Consider the following 24,423-nt stretch of genomic DNA (forward strand, 5'->3'; position numbering starts at 1 on the left):
TAACGGTAGTAGATGATTACTCTCGTTATGGCCATGTATTTATTTTAAAGGACAAAACTGAAGTCTTTACCAACTTCAAATATCTTTACAACCAGATCCAAACGCAACACAAGGTGTGCATCACTCAGGTGCAGAGTGATAGGGGGACTGAGTTTACATCCAAGATTTTCGAAAAGTGGATGAAGGAGAGAGGTATCCTCCATTTTAAATTATCCCCTCGAACTCCATCCGAGAATGGTATTTCAGAAAGGAGAAATGGAGTGCTGCAGAATGTCATGAACTGCCTACTTGCAGATGCTGACATGAGCCAAGCTTTTTGGGCAGAAGCGGTCAAAATGGCTAATTATCTAGTCAACAGGACGTGGAGTAGTGCCATTAACCAAACCCCATACTTCCTGGTCCATGGAAGGAAACCTAGTCTCTCACACCTGAGAATTTTTGGTTCCTATGCCTGGGTCCATATTCCCAAGCACCTCAGAAGAAAGGGGGGCAAGGCATCAAGGAGACTCAGATTTATAGGTTATGCAACCGGCAGCAAGGCCTCTAGGTTTGTAGACAAAAATAACCTTGGCTCTAGATCAGCTTCCTTTGAGGAGGGGTCAAATTGGTCAAAAATTCATTCCAATGAACCTGGTTATTCCCCTATTAGAAGCGACACTGAACAAGCAGCACCACCTGAAGAGGATGAGCCAACAAACTCCAAGCAACTGACCAGCGAAGATCCAGATGGTGATGAATCCCTACCTGACTCTGACGATTCAGACAAGGAATCCCTGGGTGACTTCACACCTCCTGCCTCACCTAAACGACCATATCTTCGCAGCGCCTGGGACAGAAGCCCGCCCCATTTTGATTGGAAAGATACCTCCGGCAGCTCCAATTCTGACACCGATGCTCCAGATGACGATGATGGTGAGTGGCAATTTCCCAGACGGTCAAAATGCTCCAATAAAGGTTGGACATTGGCTGTGTTGCCTCGATCAACAGTGTTACCATGGCCCCTAAAACATACTCAGATGTCCTCCAGCTTCCCGAGGAAGAACAGCGCAGGTGGAGGGTGGCAATGGAGCGGGAAATGGACAGTCTCAAAAAATTGAAAGTCTTCATCCCCATGGAAGTCCCCAAAAAGAGGGAAGCAATTGGCACCCGTTGGGTCTACAAGGTCAAGCCAATGCCCAACAACAAACTCCTCTATAAGGCCCGGCTGGTAGCACAAGGCTACTCACAGCGCTACTTGCAGGACTTTGATGAAACATACTCCCCCACCGTGAGAGCAGAAAGTGTGAGGGCTGCTTTGGTCACCGCAGCAGCACATGGGGAACACATTTTTCAATTTGATGTGCAAACTGCTTATTTACACGCACATCTAAAACAAGAAATTTACGTCAGAGGTGCCCCCGGATTTCAACAGCAGGAAGGCCACACCTGGCTTCTGAAGAAAAGTTTGTACGGCCTCAAACAATCAGGCAGACTGTGGTACAAATGCCTGACTAAAACTCTCAAATCACTGGGTTTCCATCCATCTCCAGCTGATAAATGTACCTTCACAAGGGATACCAAAGGGGGGCTGGAGAAAGTCCTAGTGTATGTCGATGATCTTTTATATATAGGGCCTGACAAGGGGGGAAGTATTATATTTGCCAGGACCCTACAAAAAAAGTTCACTCTAAAGTCTTTAGGATATGTAGACAAGTACCTAGGCGTACAAATCATCACTACACCAAAAGGTTTTGCCCTCTCCCAAAAGGAAAAGATAGAGGAACTCTTGGTGAAATGTAAAATGGAAGATAGCAAGCCAACGGCTATCCCAATGCAGACCGACTATTATGGATTGGCACACAAGGATAGCCCAGAGTTCCAAAATAATACTCTATTTAGGTCAGTGATCGGCTCATTACTATATATAAGTAACTGGAGCCGTCCAGATATTGCCCTGGCCGTAAACCTGCTATCTAGACAAGTGGAACATCCTACCCAGTTCCACTGGTTGGCCATTAAAAAGCTATTAAGGTATCTCAAGACCACAGCAGATTATGTGCTTCGCTTGGAACCTGAGAATAGAGACAAGGCCCAATTAAAATGCTTCGCGGATGCGGACTGGGCCGGAGATACCAAGACACGTAGGAGTACTTCGGGCTTCTTGGTACTATTAAATGAGGCACCCATCCATTGGCATGTGGGGCAACAGAAATTTGTTTCGTGCTCCACCGCTGAGGCCGAATATGCATGCTTATCAGAGGCAGGGAACGATCTGATATGGTTTGATGCCTTAATTTCTAGCATCTGGACACCACCGACTTTGCCCATCCAAATTATAGAAGACAACACCGGGGCCATAGGCATTGCCAAAGCATATGTGGTGGGAAAAAGGTCCAGACATATTGATATCCGCTATCAAAATGTTAGGCAACTAGTAGAGATGGGATTTATATCTTTATCACATTGTCAGACCAAATATCAAACAGCTGATATTTTCACAAAACCTCTACCAGCAGATAGGCACAAAGATCTGTGTAAAAAGTTATGTCTCACAGGGTAAAATCTGTTGTGCATTGCATTTGTATGTTTGCATGCCATCGGCTCGCAAGGAGGGGAACTGTCAAGTATTTGCAAGCCATTGGCACATATATCATACAGACACTAGTGGAGGCAGAAAGTGCCCCCACCCCTATGTGGAGAGGAGGGGCTTACACTGAGTATAAAACCCCCTCTAACCTTTCCACCATGCTCTCTTTTACGTTTGTTCTCCATGAGACATGATCTTTGATAGGGGTAGTCACACACGCTGTGTGCCCCCTATCCTAATGGATATTAAGACAGCCTTTGTATATAGTTAATATGTTTTGTTATATGAATACATACATTTATCACATTTATTCATGCATCTGCCTTTGGACTCTTCTATGCTCCTGGGTGATTCTACGATCCCAATTTCCACAGCTTGCAATTCTTGTTACTGTGAGAGGCTGCACATCACTTCTGGGCAGGGGAGGCTTGGTCTCCTTACCCGGTTCCTCTCTACCATTTCCCTCTCTCTCTCTCTCCCTCCCTCCCACTCTCTCTCTTCCTCTCTCCCCCTCTCTCTCTCTAACACACACACACATTTGATCCTTGAACTGCTGTGCACTTTTCGCCCAGAGGGAGACAAAGTGGATGAAAATTGTTTAGGCACCTGATAGGTGCTGGCCTGCATTGTCAAGTGTTTGGGCTGCTGAGCGCTGGCCTTCATGCCTACTTGGTGCTGCAGGTGCCGGGCTACAGCTATGCTGAGCCTGGCGTTCTTTGGGCCCTGGCCCTGGTGGCCACTGCAGTTCTCATGCCAGCTGTGTGAGGCAAGCATGGGGCTGACCCTGGTCATCTGCAATGGCTCTGCAGCTGCTTCACCTTCTGTCCGGCCAAGCCCACTGCCAAGCTCCAGTTGCTACCCAGCAACCATCACTACCTCTCGCTGGAGCCAGCTGGCAGGAGAGCTACAGTGCCCACCAGGATCAGGGTTGTAGCCCGGTGTCTGAAGCCCCAAGTAGGCATGCAGGCTGGTGCTCAGCAGCCCAAAGGAGATGCCTTCCAGCTGGAGTTCCGTGTCCAGCTGGGGGACGGTTCCCAAGACTGCCTGATTCTCAACCAGCCAGCTGCATGATGAGAGGGGGCTTCCTGCCCAGCTGAAAGAGAGGCTGGGTTGTGTAAAGGGGCTTTCCTCCCTGAGATCCTCACAAGCACCAAGCTGCGGGCTCCACCCTGGTAACCTCAATTGGGGCCAATGTCTTGGAATGCCCAGGCCTCCACCCACCCTGCCAGGAGGGCGAAGAGCGGCTGGGCAGCCACTTAGCAGCCAACATGGCATCTGCCATGGTTGAGAAGTGTCCCAGCAGCAGCTGGGTCAGCAAGTAAGGCAGGTGGAGGCTAAGGTGTGCCAAGAGATTGGCCCATTGTGGCCGCAGACAGTGGGACGGAGAAGGCAGGGCCAGCAGTAGCTGAGCTCCCACTCCCGTTAGCCCCTGTGTTCACCACCTCCTGCACGTCAAAAAATAAGACCTCCCAAGGGCTTATTTTGGGGCCCAAAAGAAAATAAGACTGGGTCTCTTATTTTTGGGGAAACACATTATCTCATATCTTATCAATAATCAAATTACAAAACAAAAAAAATCATTAAGTCCTAATCAGCAAAAGTCTGCTAAGAGCTATCAGAAATATTAATCTATATATTTTAATTTTAATAAAAACATTCAATTTTATAATCCAAACTTATCATTTTCTCTAACAAATAAAGCAGAAGAAATCTGCCTTTTTTGTTGCAGAAATCATAAATAAATATTTAAAGTTTTGACATACAATCTGGATCAAAAAGAACTTCCATTAACAGCTACCAGAAGCTACATCATATATATTTAACCCTTATCAAAGAGATTCACTTAATGAATCTTCTTTTCATTTTTAAAAAGCTTAATCTTTAATCCCATCAAGTAGTATCCCATAAACTGATTTCTTATCTCTATCTCTTTGTATCTTTCAAGGAGCAGCTTGAAAAATTCCTCTTTATTCTTCTAAGAAAGAGTTTCCATTATTGTACATTCGTTTCATAAATCCAAAGTAAGGTTTTCCAAATTGCTCTTTTGTGCACTCAGATTTCATAATTCTTTTTCTCCTATTAAAGCAGTTTAAAAAGTAAAAGCTAATAGTGAGTCACGAAATATGGGGCACCATTATATAAAAGACAAGGCTAACATTAATGCAGGTACTTTTACATTCTTCACCTTTTCCTTGACGTCATCCATTAAGGCCAGTAAGAATGTATATAGATTCCCTAGGAAAAGTGCAAAAATGCGTCCTAGTTGCCATTTCAGCCCAATACGGGGATGATAATCTTCTAAGGCTGCAATGGTTTCAAACAGTGGCGGGCAAAACATTCCAAGTAGTGACATAACAATTTCAACCTGCCAAAAAAGGGAGAGAGAACTTTTGTCACAATGGAATCAGCTAAGTACATCCCTGCTGCTGATTGAGCATCTTGGGAACTCTTCACTTAAACGGACTATCACAGGAATAACAAAGGTTAAAAGATGGGAGATCATAGCTACAAAGGATGACCAAAACTCTGCCTGTAGTATTAGAAGCTTTAATTATACCACTGCAGCCATTATCTTGACTTTAATGACCGTGCCCTACAGACACTCTTATATAAAAGTGAAAGTGGGCTCTATTATTGCATCCATAAACTGTCCTGCAACATCTGCTCACAAATTCTGTCCATGTTGAAAAATGAAGACCAGAATGAGAGTGAATTTAATATTAATAACAGCTTCACTTCTCCTGGATCACATGCCCAGATAGGCAGATTCAATTGAAAAGAGATTGTACTGTAGGAAAAGATAACTTTTGTCTGAAGAGGGCAACATAAGAAATGCCAGTACTATACACATGTTTAAAAACATTGTTGTCTTACTTCGTTTCTTTCATACCAGCCGATGTTTTGCATTTTTGAAAAGGCCTGGGATCGTTTCACAACAAAATAAATGAGGTAGCCACTTCCACATAAGCAACATATTATAAGTACATTGGCCAAAACCCTCAGAAATCTTCTTAGATGGATGTTTTCATCTTTGTTGCTTTCTTGCTCATCCACAATTGACTCCTTAATAGATGTAAGAAACAATGGGAATAATTATTCAGAGTGTAGCCTATGCAAATTTTACAGAAAGCAATTCGCATTATATTCAGACATACAAATTTTTAGGATGTGCATGTAGGATTGCAGCCAATTGTATATGAAAAAACACACATTCATTTGCAAAACAAATACAGTTGTGATTTTTCAACAAAGGATGTTCTATTTCATAATATATATTGTATTATGTATCAACTGGATGATAATACTTTTTATAATCATTTAAATGCTTTTTATAAACATATAAATAGCTAGCTTTTATAATCTATGGCTGCTATCTTGTTACAATCTTATAATGCAGATGAATAAAGTGATATAAAAAAACTGAGTTTGATTACAAATGAACAAAAGAAGGTGAAGATTGCTGGATCTGGTTCTTGTATCTACTTATATGTATGTTTCTTCTTTAGAAAAGAGAGGAGGATGAAACTTCTGCAACTGCTTCCTCCTAAGATCCACATTACTTACTTTCTAGGTTTTCTTGATTTTGCAAGAGTGTTATTCCATAGGAAAGGTGCTGCCACTGATAAGGCATGATTCCATGCTCTAACAAGATAACATTGTTTAATAAAAGGAACCTGGATAATACCAGGGGTGAAATGCTTCCGGTTCAGACTAGATCTCCTGATCCGGTAGCGATGGTGACGGGTGGTTCGGAAAACTGGTAGCAAAAATCCCTATGCCCTCCCCATGCCCAGCTGAGCTGCGCGATCATCAGGCTGTTTTTTAAAAATTTTAAAAGCATTTTTTCTACAACCTCTTTGGCCAAAAAAATGCTTTTAAAAGTAAAAAAAAAGCATCTGATGATCGCGCAGCTCAGCTGGGATCGCCAGAGGCTTTTAAAAGCATTTGGTTGTGGAAAAAATGCTTTTAAAAGCCTCTGACAATCCCAGCTGAGCCGCGCGATCATCAGAGGCTTTTAAAAGCATTTTTTTACAACCTCTTCGGCTGAAGAGGTTGTAGAAAAAACGCTTTTAAAAGTAAAAGTAAAAAAAAAAAGTTGGCCATGCCCACCCAGTCACATTACCCCCCCAACACACACGTGAAGCCACGCCCACAGAACCGGTAGTAACTAATTTTACATTTCACCATTGGATAATACCCTCTCTACTAAATTTGATGGAGTGGGCAGAAACAATAAGGGAAAGATGGTGCTATAAGTAGCCTGGCTCTATGCCATAGATGGCTTTATAGATAATGACCAGCACATTGAATCACACCCACAAGTCTAGTAAGAGTCAGTGGTGTTACATAGGCATAACAAGAAATACCAAAAAATGCTGATGCTGTAGAATTTTGGACCAGCTGTAGCTCCTGATCGCTCTTTAATAGCAGTACTATATAGAGAACATGACAATAATCCAAACTGCATGACTGAGTTACCACCTGGCACAGGAATGGGTGCAATTAGTGCACAAGGCAAATAAGTGCAAATCAAAGCTGCCATCTGCGCTTTGAGCAAAAGCTGAGAAGGTCCAGGAAGACCTCCAAATTGTACACCAACTCTGACTGGAAGTGCATCTCCATGCAAAATTAAAGATAAAATTTTCCCTGTAATTAGCCTTAAAACCTACAGCAATTCCACTATCATATATTTTAAAAGTTTGTTTATGTTTGATGAGAATATTGAATTGAAACATTATAAACCTGTATTTTAAAAAAGCGAGGAACATGAGTTGCTTGTAATGTGTCACATGGGACCTCAATATTGACTATAAGGAGCAACGAGACCTTCTAATGAAGACACTGATCACACAAGTAGTTACAGTGTTAAGAAAAAATTGCATATCTTCTGATAAGATGCTGGATATGAGAATTCAGTTGTTGTGTACAATATGTATATTTTCTTCTTTGACATTTTGCCAAAGTTCCAATGTGATAGAGGTGTTTGCATTTTGCCTGGAGAGTACCTTGAAGCTAGTTGTGATGGATGCAAACTTGTTATCTGCTGTCTCTGGATTGCCTATAAGGTAGTCCCAGCTAGTGAACATTTTCCAGCTAAAAATGAAGTTCTCATCATCTCCATCTCCTGTGTCTTCATGGGCATTCCGGGCCATCCTGCAGGTGGAATAGTATGTAGCCTTTTTAGCCATCAGACGTCTCTCTTATGCACAGATTTTTTTGCAGCAATTTCTGTGCTTTCTCTGCTGCTTTAGGCTGCCTCTGAACATGAAAACTATCTTTTAAAAAAAGCCCTGTTAAAATTCCATAAATTAGCTTTAAAATCTTTATCACTAATTAAGGACACACTGAATAAATGAATGAATGAATGAACAAACAAATGCTTCACTTACGTTGTTCTGGCATACCTTTGAATAAATGCCACACTAATATACCATGTAATCTCTATTAAGATGGCGTTCTCCAATTTCTTGGATTTTATGATTAAGATAGAATAAGTGGGCAGTTTCAATTTTGGTGTATCTGGCTTGTATCTTCTGGGATAGTGAAATAAAGTTATTGAAGCCAAAGCAAGATCAATATCTTGAAGATGTGCATCCAGTGGCGGATTAAGGCTCACTGTGCCCCAAGCATTGACAAATCTTGGTATCCCCTTCCTCTGTACAAATCTTCATTTGTTTTTTTTTTCTTTCTCAACTTTGTGGTACCCCCTTTGGGCCTGGTGCCCTAAGCACGTGCTTAGTCTGCTTAATGGTCAATACACCACTGTGTGCATCTTTGCCTGTTTCCTTCTATTTAGTCTGAAAGAGATACGGTTGCTTCAGGGGAAGATTATATAGTGTGGAGCTACACAAAGAACAAATAGAACTTACGATCTTATTACAACCATCAGGCTATAGCCATATACGCCGATGACACCAACCATGAAATATGCCATTGGTAGCCTGTACTTTAACCAACCAATTGTCCTTTGATTGTTGTAGTAGCCATAGAAAATTGCTGAATATTTAATATAACCCTGAAAAGAGGAAAGGAATATATCAGATGTCCACTGATATAGATTTAAAATCTAAGCTTATTCCATTATGAGTGGCTGGTTGGGGACCAACTGGATTCATTCTAAAATTCTGATGATTGAAGTCTGTCTAGTATGTTCTATATAAATATCAGTTTCAGCATAATCTTCAATGTATTTATTTAAAAAACTCTGAATTCAATAAGTATTACTTTTTAGTATTTAGATTTGGCAGCTAGATTTAGTAAAGGTATTCAGGACCATTTTAAAAGCAATTTTCAAACAAACATCTTTTCAAAGTAATAGTTTCCTCAAACTATGTTGCCATAGCTGTGCCATGAGAGCACTGTTTCTGCTTTTCTAAACACTAGGGGAAGAGCTGTATACTAGAGTATACTGTACATTATGTTCCGTGCTTACAATCATTTTAGCACATTTTCTGTAGCAGTGTTTAGATCTGTTCTTTCACTGTTATGCTGCAAATGCAAAAATAAAATAAACAATAAGAACACCCTAATTTTTCTAAGACTAAGAATTTATTATTTTCATTAAATATTCTTATTAGCTTGGTGATCTTGAAATTTCTTACCACTATTTCTCTGGGTTTTTCCAGTGCCAGCAAAAAATGAAAATTATAGCCTCCAGAACATTCTTTCAAAATAAATGTCTTCAGCTAAAATTAAACCTATCTGTCATCGTGTTGTATAACTGATTTACTGGAAAAATATTATTTAAATTGAAGTCTAACTCATCTATGCTACCTGAAGCTGGGCATACTGGGATCAAAATTACTGACTATTCATCTTTTTCACAGTTGAATCTAATCTTAATGATATATACTCTATGAAATATATTGTGCTGATCTTCAATGCATTTGCAGATAGGCTAACTTTGTGAACCTGCAGAGGTAGTACTATCGGATAGGGATCATTATAAAATGCTAATATATAGTCTATCTGGTATTAGAATTTCTATAAACAATTCTTACGATTGGATTCACACATATGTGTTTATTAGTTTTAACTGATTAATAGAGTTGGAAGGGATCTTGTAGGTCATTTAGTCCAACTCCCACCAAGCAGGAGACCCTACAGCATTTCTGACAAATGGCAGTCCAATCTCTTCTTGAAAGCCTCCAGTGATGAAGCTCCCACAACTTCCAAAGGCAAGCTGTTCCATTAGTTGATTATTCTCACTGTCAGAAAATTTCTCCTTATTTCTAGGTTGAATCTCTTCTTGATCAGTTTTCATCCATTATTCCTTGTCTGGCCTTCAGGTGCTTTGAAAAATAAGTTGACACCCCACCCTCTCTGTGACAGCCCCTCAAATATTGGAACACTGCTATCATGTCTCCCTTGGTCCTTCTCTTCACTAGACTAGCCATGCCCAGTTCCTGTAACCATTCTTCATACGTTTTAGTCCCCAGTCCCCTAATCATCCTGGTTGCTCTTCTCTGGACTTTTTCTAGAGTCTCAACATCTTTTTTATAGTTGGTGATCAAAACTGGATGCAGAATTCTAGGTGTGGTCTTACTAAGGCTTTATAGAGTAGTATTAATACCTCACTTGATCTTGATAGTATCCCTCTGTCAATGCAATTTAGGATTGCATTGGCTTTTTTGACTGCCGCCACACACTGCTGGCTCATATTTAACTGATTGTCGACTAAAACTCCAAGATCCCTCTCACAGTTACTGCTATTAAGCCTGGTTTCACCCAGTCTATATGTGTACTTTTGGTTTTTCTTGCCTAAGTGTAAGAGTCTACTTTTCTCTACATTGAATTTCATTTTGTTAGATAGGGCCCAGTGTTCAAGTCTGTCAAGATCCATCTAGATCTTTGAGCGTATCATCTATGGTGTTAGCTATTCCAGCCAGCTTAGTATCACCCACACACTTGGTAACTTCCTCTTCTATTCCCTCATCCAAGTCATTTATAGTACCCCACTACTTCCCTCCATGTAGACGTAGACCCATTAAGGAGTATTGGTTAAGTATGCTTTTATAAATCCATTTGGTGGTGATGCTATTTATCTTTTGCCAAGAAGTAGGTTGTGGTCTACTTTGTTGAATACCTTGCTAAAGTCTAAGTATATTATGTCCACAGTATTTGGCTGGTCTACTAATTTAGTCATTATGTTGAAGAATAAAATAAGATTGGTTTGGCATGATCTGTTTTAATAAACCCATGTTGACTGCTAGTTATTACTTTATTCATTTCTAGATATTGGCAGATCTGTTTTTTAAAATTATCTTTTCTAGTATCTTCCCAGGTATTGATGTTAGGCTGATTGGTCTGTAGTTTCCTGGGTCTGTTTCCCCCCCCCTTTTTTTTTGAAGATGGGAACCATATCAGCTCTTTCCCAGTCCTCTGATAGTTCCCCTGTGCTCCAGGATTTTTGAAAGCGATGACATCTGCCAGCTCCTTTAGAACTCTGGGGTGTGATCTGTCAGGTCCTGGTGATTTGTATTCATCAAGATCAAACAGGTGTTCTCTTACTATTTTAACTTTGCTTATTTTAACATTTATTTTTAGTCTGTCTTTTACAGTTATATTTTTGGTAGGTTGGGAGAAGACCAATGCAAAGAATGAGGATAAAACATATGAAGAACGGTTGCTGGAACTGGATCAGGGATGAAATGCTCCAGACTGGATTGCCCGATCCGGTAGTGATGGAGGCGGGTGGTTCGGAGAATCAGTAGCAAAAATCCTTGCCCTCCCCAGGCTCAGCTGGGCCACACAATCATCAGATGCTTTTTTTTTTTACTTTTAAAAGCATTTTTTCTACAACCTCTTCAGCCCAAAAAATGCTTTTAAAAGTAAAAAAAAAAAAAGCCTCTGATGATCACGCGGCTCAGCTGGGATCATCAAAGGCTTTTAAAAGAAAAAAACCCTCTGCTGATCAGGCAACTCAGCTTGGATCGTCAGAGGCATTTAAAAGAAAAAAAAATTTTTTTTCTTTTAAATGCCTCTGACGATCCAAGCTGAGTTGCCTGATCGCCAGAGGCTTTTTTTCTTTTAAAAGCCTCTGACGATCCAAGCTGAGTTGCCTGATTGCCAGAGGCTTTTTTTCTTTTAAAAGCCTCTGACAATCCAAGCTGAATTGCCTGATTGTCAGAGGCATTTAAAAGAAAAAAAGCCTCTGTCGATCAGGCAACTCAGCTAGGATCGTCAGAGCCTTTTGAAAGCATTTTTAACAACCTCTTCAGCCGAAGAGGTTGTAGAAAAAATGGTTTTAAAAGTAAAAAAAAAAAATGGCCACGCCCACCCAGTCACATTACCCCCACCATCACCACCAAGCCACGCCCACAGAACCGGTAGTAACAAATTTTAGATTTCACCACTGAACTGGATATGTCTAATCTTATGAAAAGAAGGATTAGGGGTGACATGATAGCAGTGTTCTGATATCCCAGGAGTTGCTACAAAGAATAGGAAGCCAAATTATTCTCCAATGCACATGAGGGTAGAACAAGAAGCAATGGGTGGAAATTAATCAAAGAGAGAAGCAAGTTAGAACTAAGGAGAAATTTTCTGACAGTTAGAACAATTAATCAATGGAACAACTTGCCTCCAAAAGTTATAAATGCTCCAACACTGGAAGTTTTTAAGAAGACATTAGATAACTGTTTGTCTGAAGTGGTGTAGGGTTTCCTGCCTAAGCAGGGGATTGGACTAAAAGACCTCCAAGGTCCCTTCCAATTCTGCTATTCTATTCTGTTCTGTTCTGTTCTGTTCTGTTCTGTTCTGCTCTGCTCTGCTCTGCTCTGCTCTGCTCTACTCTACTCTACTCTACTCTACTCTACTCTACTCTACTCTACTCTATTCTATTCTATTCTATTCTATTCTATTCTATTCTATTCTATTCTATTTAGGATTTTCATCCAAGGAATCTTTCCCAAGTTCTCTCTGAGTTTGTTAAAATCAATTCTTAAAATCTAGGACTCTGGTATCATTATGTTCTATTGCTTCTATTTGCACTATGTTGAATTCTAGTATGACATGGTCACTCTCACCCAGGTTTCATGCAGTTTAACTCCTTCTATCACTTCTCCTCTGTTCATAATAATTGAGTCCAGTATGGCTGTCTCTCTAATTCCTTCCTCTACCTTTTCGACAACAAAGTTGTCAACTAGGTTGATTAGGAACCTATTTGATTTCTCACTTAGTGTGGAATTAGTCTTCCAATTGATGTCAGGATAATTGAAGTCCCCCATTACTATTGTTTCCTACATATATTTGTTAGTTGGTTAGCAAAAAGGACATCTATTTTTTCTGCTTGATTGGTATACACCTAAGGCCATGTCATTCTTTTTTTTTCTTTTATATTGACCTACTGTGTTTTCCTGAAAATAAGACACTGTCTTATATTTTTTGAACCCTGAAATAAGTGCTTGGCCTTATTGCCATGTGCTCAAAAGCCCAGTTGGGCTTATTATCAGGGGATATCTTATTTTGGGGAAAACAGGGTATACGCATTCTAGGAGGTTTTCGTCTTTGGTTTCTATAGTCACTGAATCTTGTGTCTCAGTGCTCCACATCAAACAAATTCCAAATCACATAATCCAAATTCACAAAGCAGTATGTGTGTCATTCATACATAATCTGCTCTTCCATTCCCAAACAATATTCCCCTAACAAAGGAGAATGAAAACTGAACCTGGCTTTATGTCATTGTACATTTCTATGATATTTATTATATATATATATATATATATATATATATATATATATATATATATATATATATATATATAATTTAAATAAATATATTTTGTAACAATATTGTGTCATGTAACATTTCATTTGTTATGCTTAAATGTAATCTTTTTTGCTTAGCCCATTCCCTTAGTCATAAAAGACTGAGGAACTAAGATTAATCAAAAGTACAAGAAGTACCTACCTCAAAGTCCCAAAGAACAGAGAAATCCATAGCAGTGGGTTGTTCAGCCCTAGGTACAATTTTTCTAGGTATACTTCCATATGGCATACCCATTAACATCTATAACAAAATTATTTTTAATGCTTTGTGAAGTGCTAAAAATTTCTCACCTATTAATAACAGAATAAAACTCTACTTCAGTTTATAAGCAGACAAGGACACAGAAATGGTAAAAAAGATTGGAAAATACTCATTTCTATTCCAGTATCAAAAAGGAAAAGTGCTAAATAATGCTTAACCATATAATTGCACATACATTGCATGCAGATAAGAGTTTGTAATACAGGCTTCAACTGCCAGATGTACAAGATGGATTCAAAAGAAGCAGAGGTATCTGAGATCGTACTATTAACCAGTTGATAATGGAAAAACTTAGGAGTTGCAAAAAGACTAAAATAAAAGTTAAAATAAGCAAAAAAAAAAAAAATAGTAAGAGAACACCTGTCTGATCTTGATGAACACAAATCTCTGGGACCTGACGGATTACATCCCAGAATTCTAAAGGAGCTGACAGAGGTCATCTCAGAACCACTGTACCACATCTTTCAAAACTCCTGGAGCACCGGGGAACTACCAGAGGTCTGGAAAAGAGCTGATGTGGTTCCCAACTTCAAAAAAGGGAAAAAAAGCTGATCCAGGAAACTATAGACCAATCAGCCTAACATAATACCCGGGAAAATACTGGAGAAGATAATAAAAAAACAGATCTGCCAACATCTACCCTGTTTTCTCCAAAATAAGACATTCCCAATCGGGCTTTTGAGCACATGGCAATGAGGCCAAGCACTTATTTCAGGGTTCAAGAAAATATAAGACACGGTCTTATTTTCAGGGAAACACGGTAGAAACAAAGTAATAACTAGCAGTCAGCACGGGTTTATTAAAAACAGATCATGCCAATCTAATCTTATTTCATTCTTCAACATAATGACTAAATTAGTAGATCAGCGAAATACTGTGGACATAATATAATTAGACTTTAGCAAGACATTCAACAAAGTAGACCACAACCTACTTCATGGTAAGCTAGAAAAAAGTGGGATAGATAGCATCAGCAAAAAATGGATTTGCAACTGGCTGACAAACTGTTCTCAATGAGTAGACCTTAATAGATCTAAGTCTACATGGAGGGAAGTAAGCAGTGGGATACCACAAGGTTCCGTCTTAGGTACTCTTCAATATCTTTATAAATGACTTAGATGAGGGAATAGAAGGGGAATTTACCAAATTTGCAGATGATAGTAAGCTGGCTGGAATAGCTAACACCCTAGAACAGTGATGGCTAACTTTTTCCGGACCAAGTGCCCAAAGCATGCATGCGTGCGTGCAAACCCCCCAAATGCAACATGCGTGCAGCCCCCATGCATGTGCCCCACCCCTGGCATGCATCCCCCCACATGCATGCACACCCCGCCCTCACACATGCGTGCCTGCCCCCCCACAAGTATGCGCACTCCCCATGCAGGAGCCCACCGCATGTGCCTCCCCATGCCTGTGTGGCAAAGACCTGACAACCAGCTGGGTGGCTGGAAGAATTGGTATGATAACCCAGGAAGCAACAGTTAGAATTGAATATTGAAAATGGTTGAAAATTGGGAAAAGTATCTGCTAGGTTTCAATCTTTTAATTAAAAAGTGCTGATGCTAATATTTACAAAAAATCTGTTATCAAAGGTATGATAAATGATCTAATGGGAGAAAAACTAGGTGGAACATCAGTTGGAGATTAAATATTTAAAATATATAGAATTCTTTCCCACCTATTAGAATAGATATGATAACAGGATTTTTTTTCATCTGTTTTTTTTCCTTTACAGCATACTTGCAGTATGGATTGTTATACTAATATATTTTCTTGCATGGTTTTTTTCAATTCTGTTTTTCATTTTTGGAAATAAAATATTGATAGTAACAATGTTCACAAATATGCAATAGTTTCAATAGTTCCAACTTCATCTTAAATATTGCATAAGCAAAAATGTGGATTTCATTTATTTTTGGCAGACAGAAAACCTCTTTTTGCAGAAACTTCATGAATTATTTCCTTTTGAATGCACTAAAAGCACTATATTCATTTCTCTATGTTGTATTCAAACCTCTGTGAAAAATGAAGATCAAGTTGGGTCAATTATTCAAGCTTGGAGAGAACTGTTTTAATATTGAAACCCAAAGTTTGTACCACAATTACTGTAGAAATGTATGTGTGGGAGAAAATGTATGTAAGGACTGAAAAGAAAGAAACAGGCAAATGATAACCACAGAATGGCAAGAGGAGCTCAGTATGATGCATGTGTACATGTATAGATATTTATGTATGCTCCATTAAAAATAGCTGAGCCATGTTGAAAAGAAAGAATGCTAAAGATATTCATGTTCAGCAAAAAGAAGAAACACAAGGAGATGTATATTCCTTCCAGTTTTGAACAGTTAATGCACCCAAGATGTAACCATCAGAAGGTTCACTGAGCCAGGACATTCAACTAAATGTCTATATTTAATTTAAAGCTGAGAAATGGAATCCATAACTTAGCTTTTAGGGTTAATTTACACATACATTGGCATCATATACACTTATTTAAATAGGAATGAGATAGCAGGCATGGTAATGACTGCCATGTCTGATGGTATTTGGAGAAAAAAGGTAATGATATTCTAGATCACTTTTCACAATCTTAACTTCAGTCATTATATTGCCCAGACATCATGGGACTTCAGGGGAACTGAAGACTACGTTTTAAAAGACAGTAGCATGATGTTATCCTGGTTCAATATGCCCAATTTCATGTTATATGCCAGTGATGGCTAACTTTTTCCGGACCAAGTGCCCAAAGCGTGTGCCCCCAAGCCCCCAAAATGCAATGCGAGTGCTGGCCCCATGCATACGCCCCACCCCCATGCATGCGCATGTGCCCCCTGCATGCCCACGCCTCCCGCACATGAGTGGCAGAGATCCGATGATCTGCTGGCCAGCAGGAGGCGCACATGCGGCAGAGCTGAACTGGGGTGACGACTAGAGAGGGCACTGCATGCCACCTGTGGCATGCATGCCATACGTTCGCCATCATGGTTATATGCTGTATTATCTAGCCATATTGGAGCATACAGTATATGGAGAAACAATACGGTACTGGCTTAGATAACATTTCACTTGGCTTTCAATATGAATCTTTTCCAGTTAGAGTTAAAGGTGATCTGATCAAAGGAATGTGTTCCTCTACTTTTGGAGCAAATGTTGTGCAAGGATCCATTTTTTAATTTAAATCATTTTACCATTTCAAGGATCTTTAACACTTTCACCAGGCAGTAAGTTAGATGGGTTTCTGTTTAGATATGTTTAGAATTGAATAATCTCTCTGATTCCCCTTCCTCTTTCAATCCTTTTCCCTCTCTACATAAAATATTTTTAAAGCTCTAGCTCTGATTTTCAGTAAAGAATAATTTTGCATTGTTTTACAAGGTATTTATTTTGATATATGTACACACAGAGATGAAAAATTACTATTTTTTCTTCTCACAGTTCTGGACTAGGATGATATGTAACATATCTGGTTTTATTTTCTTCCTTAGCAGGGTTAGCTTTTAAAATTGGGAGGGAGAGGATTATTTTTAAATTTTTATTTTGTATATTGGACATTATAAACCAGCCATATGTATTGGCAAATAGGCAATCAATGCAGTAAAAATAACTAGCATGATAAAGAAATTATTTTTTCCCAATAATTTAGGTGTAAAATTAAAGTTGCATGGAATGATAAATGTATTACTCTATTTATACTGTAGTTAACTACACTTTCCAGATTAACTATTTATACTTACCTCTGGAATTATAACTAGCCCAAATATTAAGCCAAACAGAACCAGGTTTAGGCCATACATCCATCGCAGAAATATGAAATAAGATGCCACTGAAGAACCAAAATGACCTTAAAAATAAATAAGCTTCCATTAGAAAAGTTCTTGAAATTGAACTGTCTAGAGAACAGGATGGATTTGTAATGGACTATCAATTTAAATATGAGTATTTACTGTATGCATTCAGTTCTTTCTCCAAAATTATTTTGGAGGAAGAGGAAGAAGCAAATGTCTGAATCTGAAACTGATTCAATCAGATTTATAATTTCTTCCAGATTACTTTACATTTTCTAACTGCCTCAAACAGTGTTTGTCAACTTTTATATGTCCCCCCTTCATCAACTTCAATATGTCCCCTCTAAAATATCTAGGGTGTCTCAGTTGATGGTAGGACTATGTCAGCCCTTCGAGGAAGGCCTTGTCAAGAAACAGTTTTTTGCAAAATTCCTGGAACTCTATTTTATTGTTGAAGAGTATCAAAGCACTATTTTGAAAAGATATCAATGTCCTCTTATCTCATGCAGAATCAAAGCAAGGTTTTTTGAGTTTTTTCCCCACATAAGTCCTATCTTTCCCACGGCTAAGATGTCATTTACTATGTCTTTGATCTGTTAACAGCTCTTGCATTTTTCCATTATTATTATTTGCACCTTTCTTTATAGATCAGTTCCAAAGAGATTTCCATTGTATTTTTTTTAATGGTTTCTAAAATTGGCATGTTAAGCAAATCTAAGTAATTGCCATAAAGAAATATAATTTTCATTCTTTGCTGGAAGATTTTAATTACCTTCCCTTTCCATCATATATCTTGGGGAAGATATATTCCCCAAATATATCTTCGACTTTCTGCAATATATCATAATAGGGCTGAGGAATTCTTCAAAAGAGATACTCTGTAATATGTAGGAGCATGTACAGTGGTGGGTTTCAAATTTTTTTACTACTGGTTCTGTGGGTGTGGCTTGGTGGGCGTGACATGGCTTGGTGGGCATGGCAGGGGAAGGATACTGTAAAATCTCCATTCCCTCCCAATCCAGGGGACGGTTACTGCAAAATCCCCATTTCCTCCCGATCAGCTGGGACTTGGGAGGCAGAGAATAGATGGGGGTGGAGCCAGTCAGAATTTTTACTACTGGTTCTCCGAACTACTGGGATGGAGGCGGAGCTGGTGTCGCGACGGTACGGTGGGCGATCTTGAAGCTCCAAGATCGCCATCGATATCTCACTGCTGCACGGTCCATTTTGGACCTCACCATCCCATAGAGATGGTGATAGTGGAGGGCACATCCTGCTGATCCCAGGGATACCACAAAGTCCCTGGTTGATCCAGGAGAAGCCCTTTTTTCCAGCAACGAAGAGGTAGCCATTGAAGCTGCTGAAGTTGGGAGAGCTCCGAAACGGAAGAAGATGGGAAGAAAGTGTATCGGCTTGGTGAGATAATTTGAGAGAACAACAAATAATTGAGATTATTTGAGAGGACACTCTGAGGTCAAAAGAAAATTAAAATTGAAGACAGAAGAGGCTAAGTGGCGGAATTAAGCCTGAGTCTAATGTAGCTTTTCCTATTTTTTAATGTATTTTTACTTGTGGATGCTTATGGATGTTTCTATTTTTTAATTTGGACTGGACTGGATTGGATTGGAGATTTCCGTTTTATCTACTTAATTACTGAATTCTTAGTGACTTTTTGTACAAACTATTTTGTGTCCTACTTTTTGTTTACTTTCTTCTTTCATTTTTTGTTTTATTGTGTATTGAATTTATTTATTTATTTATTTTTATTTTATATTTTTATATAAGAAGGGAAGGGAAAGTAGAGATAATAAGTAACACTACCATCTAGTGGACTGAAATATTGTTTCCTTCCCCCCACCCCCTCTGATTTAAGAAGTAACAACTGTGTTACATTTCAAGGACTCGGAGCCTATTTATAGATAAAATAGTGGGAAGAGCATCAAAGACTGTTTATTCAGGTGTTCTTCTGGGAAACTATCAGTGGCAGGAGTCTGAGATTGAAAAGAAGAAGATTGCAGTGACTCTGGAAAGAGAGCTGTAAATAATTATTTGAAATTTAACTAAAGAATTTCGGTTATTATACAGAGGTGGATCTACCTTCCAGACAGAAAGTTTTTTTTCTCTGTTCTTTTCTTTTCTTTTTCTTTTTGGTGTTATTTCTCCACTTCCCCTCCTATTCAATTACTTTTAGCTGGTCTGTGGCCTATTGGAGGATTTTTTAACCTTATACACATATAGATTTTTTCCTATTGTCTTTTTCCCCTTTTCTTTTTTGGCTTTTTCCTTTTCCTTTTTTATTTCTTAGATTGGAGATTGTTAATTTGGTCAATATCTCTCTATTTAATTGGATTAAGGCATATAAGAGTCTGAAGATTTTTTTTCCTTTTTTCCCTCCCCCCCCTTTTTCTTTTTTCTTTTCCTTTTTTTGGGACAATATCTGTCCTCCATATAAGTGGATTAAGGTATAGAAAAACCTGAAGATTTTCTATTTGTTTGAAAAAAAAATTTAAATCACTACACAGAAATGAGTAGAAAGGCAACATTTATTGGTCCTTCTACATCGACTCCTTCCTCTTCACCATCCGGAGGACAATGATCAATACAGACAATGTTGTAACAAGAAAAGGAGAAGGAACGAGAGAAGGAAAAGGAAAAGGAAGTGACACTGCAGATGATTTGGCAAGGAATTCAAAAAATACAATCAACAGTAGAGAATATTGAACAGAGAACAGAAAAGATTGAACAAAGAACAGAAAAAACAGATGAAAAAGTGGAAAACATACACCAAATGATGAAATATGAGGACAGATTCCCAAAAATTGAAGAAAAAGAAGAACAAAGGGACAAAAAAAAATCAGAGATATTGACAGTAGATTGGATGAGGTTGAACGAGACAAGAGTGGAATAGGATGGGAAATGGATAGATCAGAATTTTACCTTAGATTTCAAAATATAGAAGAAGAAAAAGGAGAAAATTTGGCAGAAAAAATTATAGAAATTTTAGCAGAAGTACTAGAAATTACTAAAGAGAAGATGATGGATGGCATAGACGAGATATTTCGAGTCTTCACAAGATACGCAATGAGAAACAAGTTATCAAGAAAAGTCCACATAAGATTTACTAAGAAGTCAATTAAAACACAAATACTGCAGATTACAAGAGAGAAATTGTGGTTTTGAAGCAAATACCGAGAAGAATGAGGGAGATGAGAAGAAAATATCACCCTTTGACCAAAATATTATTTAAGAAAGATGTGAATTACCAATGGCTTATACCAGAAGGCCTGGTGTTCACATGGCAACAACAAAAAAATAGAATAGATTCAACTGATAAAGTAGAATTATTCTGTGCAGAATACCTTAGAGAGAAAGAAGAGGAGACAAGAAGAGAAGATACATTGATTGAATTACATGAGGAATGCCTTGCAACGATTGAAAAAGAAGAAGGTGGCAATGTGGAATATAGAGAACAACATGAACCAAGATCTACTAGAGCAATAAACCCTTCTTATAAAATATAAATATGGAAGAGAAAAAATTGATAACAATAAACATAAATGGACTTAATTTAGCTATTAAAAGAAGAAAGATATTCCATAAATTAGAGAAATTAAAGTTTGATATAATCTGTTTACAAGAAGTACACATTAAAAAGCAGCATGAACAAATAATGATACAGCCAAAATTAGGGAAAATATTTACTTCACTGCCACTATATAAGAAAAGAGGAGTCGTTTTATATATTAGAGACACAACTCCAGTGGTGCAAATTTATTCAGATGATGATGGAAGAATTTTGATGGTGGAAATAACAGATAATAATATGAAAATACTTTTGATAGCAATATATGCTCCAAATGAATTTTATAGAAAATTACATATGAAAATAATTGAATTGGACTATGATAATATTTGCATGATAGGAGACTTCAATGGTATAGTAGATAAGAAATTAGATTACAATACACAGAAAAGAACAAAGTAAAGTAGAAAGATTCTTCCGAAATCCTTATTTAAAATGATTGAGGAAATAAACTTAAAAGATACATGGGGGGAAAGAAATGCAAAAAATAGACAATATACTTTTTTATTCAAATAGACACTCATCATAGTCTAGAATAGACATGATATGGACGACAATGGATTTGACTTCTAACATAGAAGAAATTGACATAGAAGCAAACACCTGGGCAGATCATAACCCAATGACAATGAAATGGAAAGGAGAAGATCTAGATGGACTTTAAATAATACAGTACTAAAAGAAAAGGAATTTATACAGAAAATGGAAAAAGAATTGGCTTTTTTCTTTAAAGAAAACAGAAAAGAGGACACATCAATGCAAAATCTTTGGGATACAATGAAAGCCTATGCTAGAGGTTTGATAATAGACTATACAAGGAAAAGAAACACTAAGAAAAGACAAGCTTATAAAACATTAGAGGATGATTATAAGAAACTTGAAAAAAACATTAGAGGATGATTATAAAAAACTTGAAAATTTCCACAAAAAAAGGACATTAAAATAAAAATGGACACAATTAAATATAAAATGGGATTAATAGAAAAAGAGGATTTAGCACAAAAAATTAGAAGTGCCAAACAGAACTATTTTGAAGACGCAAATAAACCAGGTAGATGGTTAGCATATAAACTGAAAAAAGAGAGAGAATCAAGAAAAATAACACAACTAGTAGATGATTAAGGGCAAATTAGATATGGGAATAAAGAGAAGAAAAAAATTATACAAGATTATTATAGAAAACTCTATGAGCAAGAGAACGTTGAGGAGAAAGTGATAAACAGTACCTGCAAAAAGCAAATTTACGCCAGATTTCTAAAGACACTGAAATGATGTTAGAAGGAAATATAACGATGATGGAATTAACTGAAGCACTTAAAAAACAAAAGAATGGGAAGGCACCAGGCCCGGATGGACTGCCAATGAAATATTATAAGACACTACAGGAGTCATTGAGTCTCACACTGTTAGAAGTCATGAATGAAGTCATGTCAAAGATGAAATTACCCAAGTCATGGTCAGAAGTGTAATATATGCCCAAGTCATGGGCATATATTACACTTGTTCCAAAGGAGGATACCGACCCACAACAAATCAAGAATTATAGGCCTATATCCCTGCTAAATTCAGACTATAAAATCTTCGCTTCAATACTGGCAGAAAGACTTAAAAGATATTTAAATAATTTCATACATTCTGATCAAAATGGGTTTCTGCCAAAAAGACAGATTAAAGATAATATGAGGATAATTCTGGACACTTTGGAATATTATGAGGCACATCCTGAAAAACAAATGGCTTTGATATTTCTAGATGCACAGAAAGCCTTCCATAATGTGAATTGGCGATTTATGTTATTACAGCTGGAGCAGATGGGCTTTGATAGAAAATTTATTCATGCCATAGAAGCCATATATCACAAACAAACAGCAAAAGGAATGATAAATGGAGAATTGACAGAGTCTATTGAAATAAAAAAAGCAACGAGACAAGATTGTCCACTGTCACCTCTGTTGTTTGTGCTAACAGTAGAAGTGCTAAATAGAAATATCAGAGAAGAAAAAGATATAAAAGGAATGAAAAGGAAGAATACAAATTGCAAGCTGCAAGATGACCTAGTTTTTATTTTTGAAGATCCATTACAAACAGCAATTAAACTGATAGACAATATAGGAGAATATGGAAAAGTAGCAGGTTTGAAAATAAATAAAGACAAAATGAAGATTTTGACAAAAAATATGTTAACAAAACAAAAAGAAGAGCTGGCTGAGGTATTGAAGATACAGGTCACAAATAAGGTTAAGTACTTGGGGATATACGTGACAGCAAGATGTAGTACACTTAAAGAGAACAATTACAATAAACTCAAACAACAGAAAGTGACCGATTTGGCAAAGTGGGAAAATTTACAACTATCATTAATAGGGAGAATTTCAACGATTAAGATGAATATACTACCTAGAATTCTATACTTGTTCCAGACAATTCCAATTAGTTTGAGGAAAGATTTTTTGAAAATTTAAATAAAATAGTATTGAAATATATTTGGCAGAGAAAAAAAGCGAGGATAAAACTAAAATTGTTGCAAGATGCTAGAATAAGAGGAGGATTTGGCTTGCCTAATTGGGAATTATATTATTAAGCGACAAATTTGATGTGGATCAAGGAATGGATAACATTAAGAAATACTAGATTATTGACTTTAGAAGGACATGATTTGTTGTTGGGGTGGCATGCTTTTTTATGGTACAAGGGAACAAAAACACAGGGGTATTTTAGAAGACATTTTATATGAGAGGCTTTGCTATTAAATTGGGAGAAGATTAAAAGACAACATTATTTAAAAATTCCAATCTGGTTATCAACTATTGAAGCATTCTCATATTCAATAACATTTAGAAAGGAACAAATTGTTAGATATAGTGAATTACTGAATGAACAGGGTGAACTTAAATCTATGCAAGAATTAGAAGAACAAGGTATAAAGATGAATTGGTTTTCTTATTTGCAAATACATTCTAGATACGATAAAAGATTTTAAGACAGAAGTTTTTTATGATAATTTGACTAATTTAGATAAAATTCTAACAGGTTCTGATGAAAATGTAATTAAAAAACTATATGGATATTTATTAGAGGTTAAATTGGAAGAAGAACAAGTTAAAGAAACAATGATTGGTTGAGGGAAAAATTTTGGACATGGGATAGATTTAGAGAAATGGCAAGAATTGTGGTCGCAAAATTATAAAATGATAATGTCAACTGCTTATAAAGAAAATTTGTATAAGATGTTTTACAGGTGGCATCTACCCCCGACGAGAATAGCCAGAATGTTCAAGAATAAATCTGAAAAATGTCGGAAATGTCATCTGATACAGGGTTCATATTACCATATGCAGTGGACGTGTGCAGAAGCCAAAAGATACTGGACTAAAATCCACACATGGTTGGAAAAAATGACAAAAAAACACATAGATTTTAAGCTAGAGATTTTTTTATTGGGGATTGTACCTGG

The 24,423-nt window shown here is 37.6% G+C and overlaps 1 protein-coding gene across 1 annotated transcript in view; it reads right to left on the bottom strand.

The window, feature by feature from the left end:
- The window catches only part of TMC2 (transmembrane channel like 2), a 160,339-nt gene that overhangs the window by 36,760 nt on the left and 99,156 nt on the right, over positions 1-24,423 (bottom strand). Inside the window, exons 7-12 of the mRNA XM_087894129.1 lie at positions 17,336-17,442; positions 13,482-13,580; positions 8,437-8,582; positions 7,573-7,720; positions 5,441-5,629; positions 4,752-4,931 (exon numbers count right to left, since the gene is read on the bottom strand). Of these exons, the coding sequence (XP_087750255.1) occupies positions 4,752-4,931; positions 5,441-5,629; positions 7,573-7,720; positions 8,437-8,582; positions 13,482-13,580; positions 17,336-17,442 (869 nt within the window). The remainder of the gene's footprint in view (positions 1-4,751; positions 4,932-5,440; positions 5,630-7,572; positions 7,721-8,436; positions 8,583-13,481; positions 13,581-17,335; positions 17,443-24,423) is intronic.

This window comes from Pantherophis guttatus, chromosome 4, assembly GCF_059756535.1.
Source record: "Pantherophis guttatus breed Tessera chromosome 4, ASM5975653v1, whole genome shotgun sequence".
NCBI classification, from domain to species: Eukaryota; Metazoa; Chordata; class Lepidosauria; order Squamata; family Colubridae; genus Pantherophis; species Pantherophis guttatus.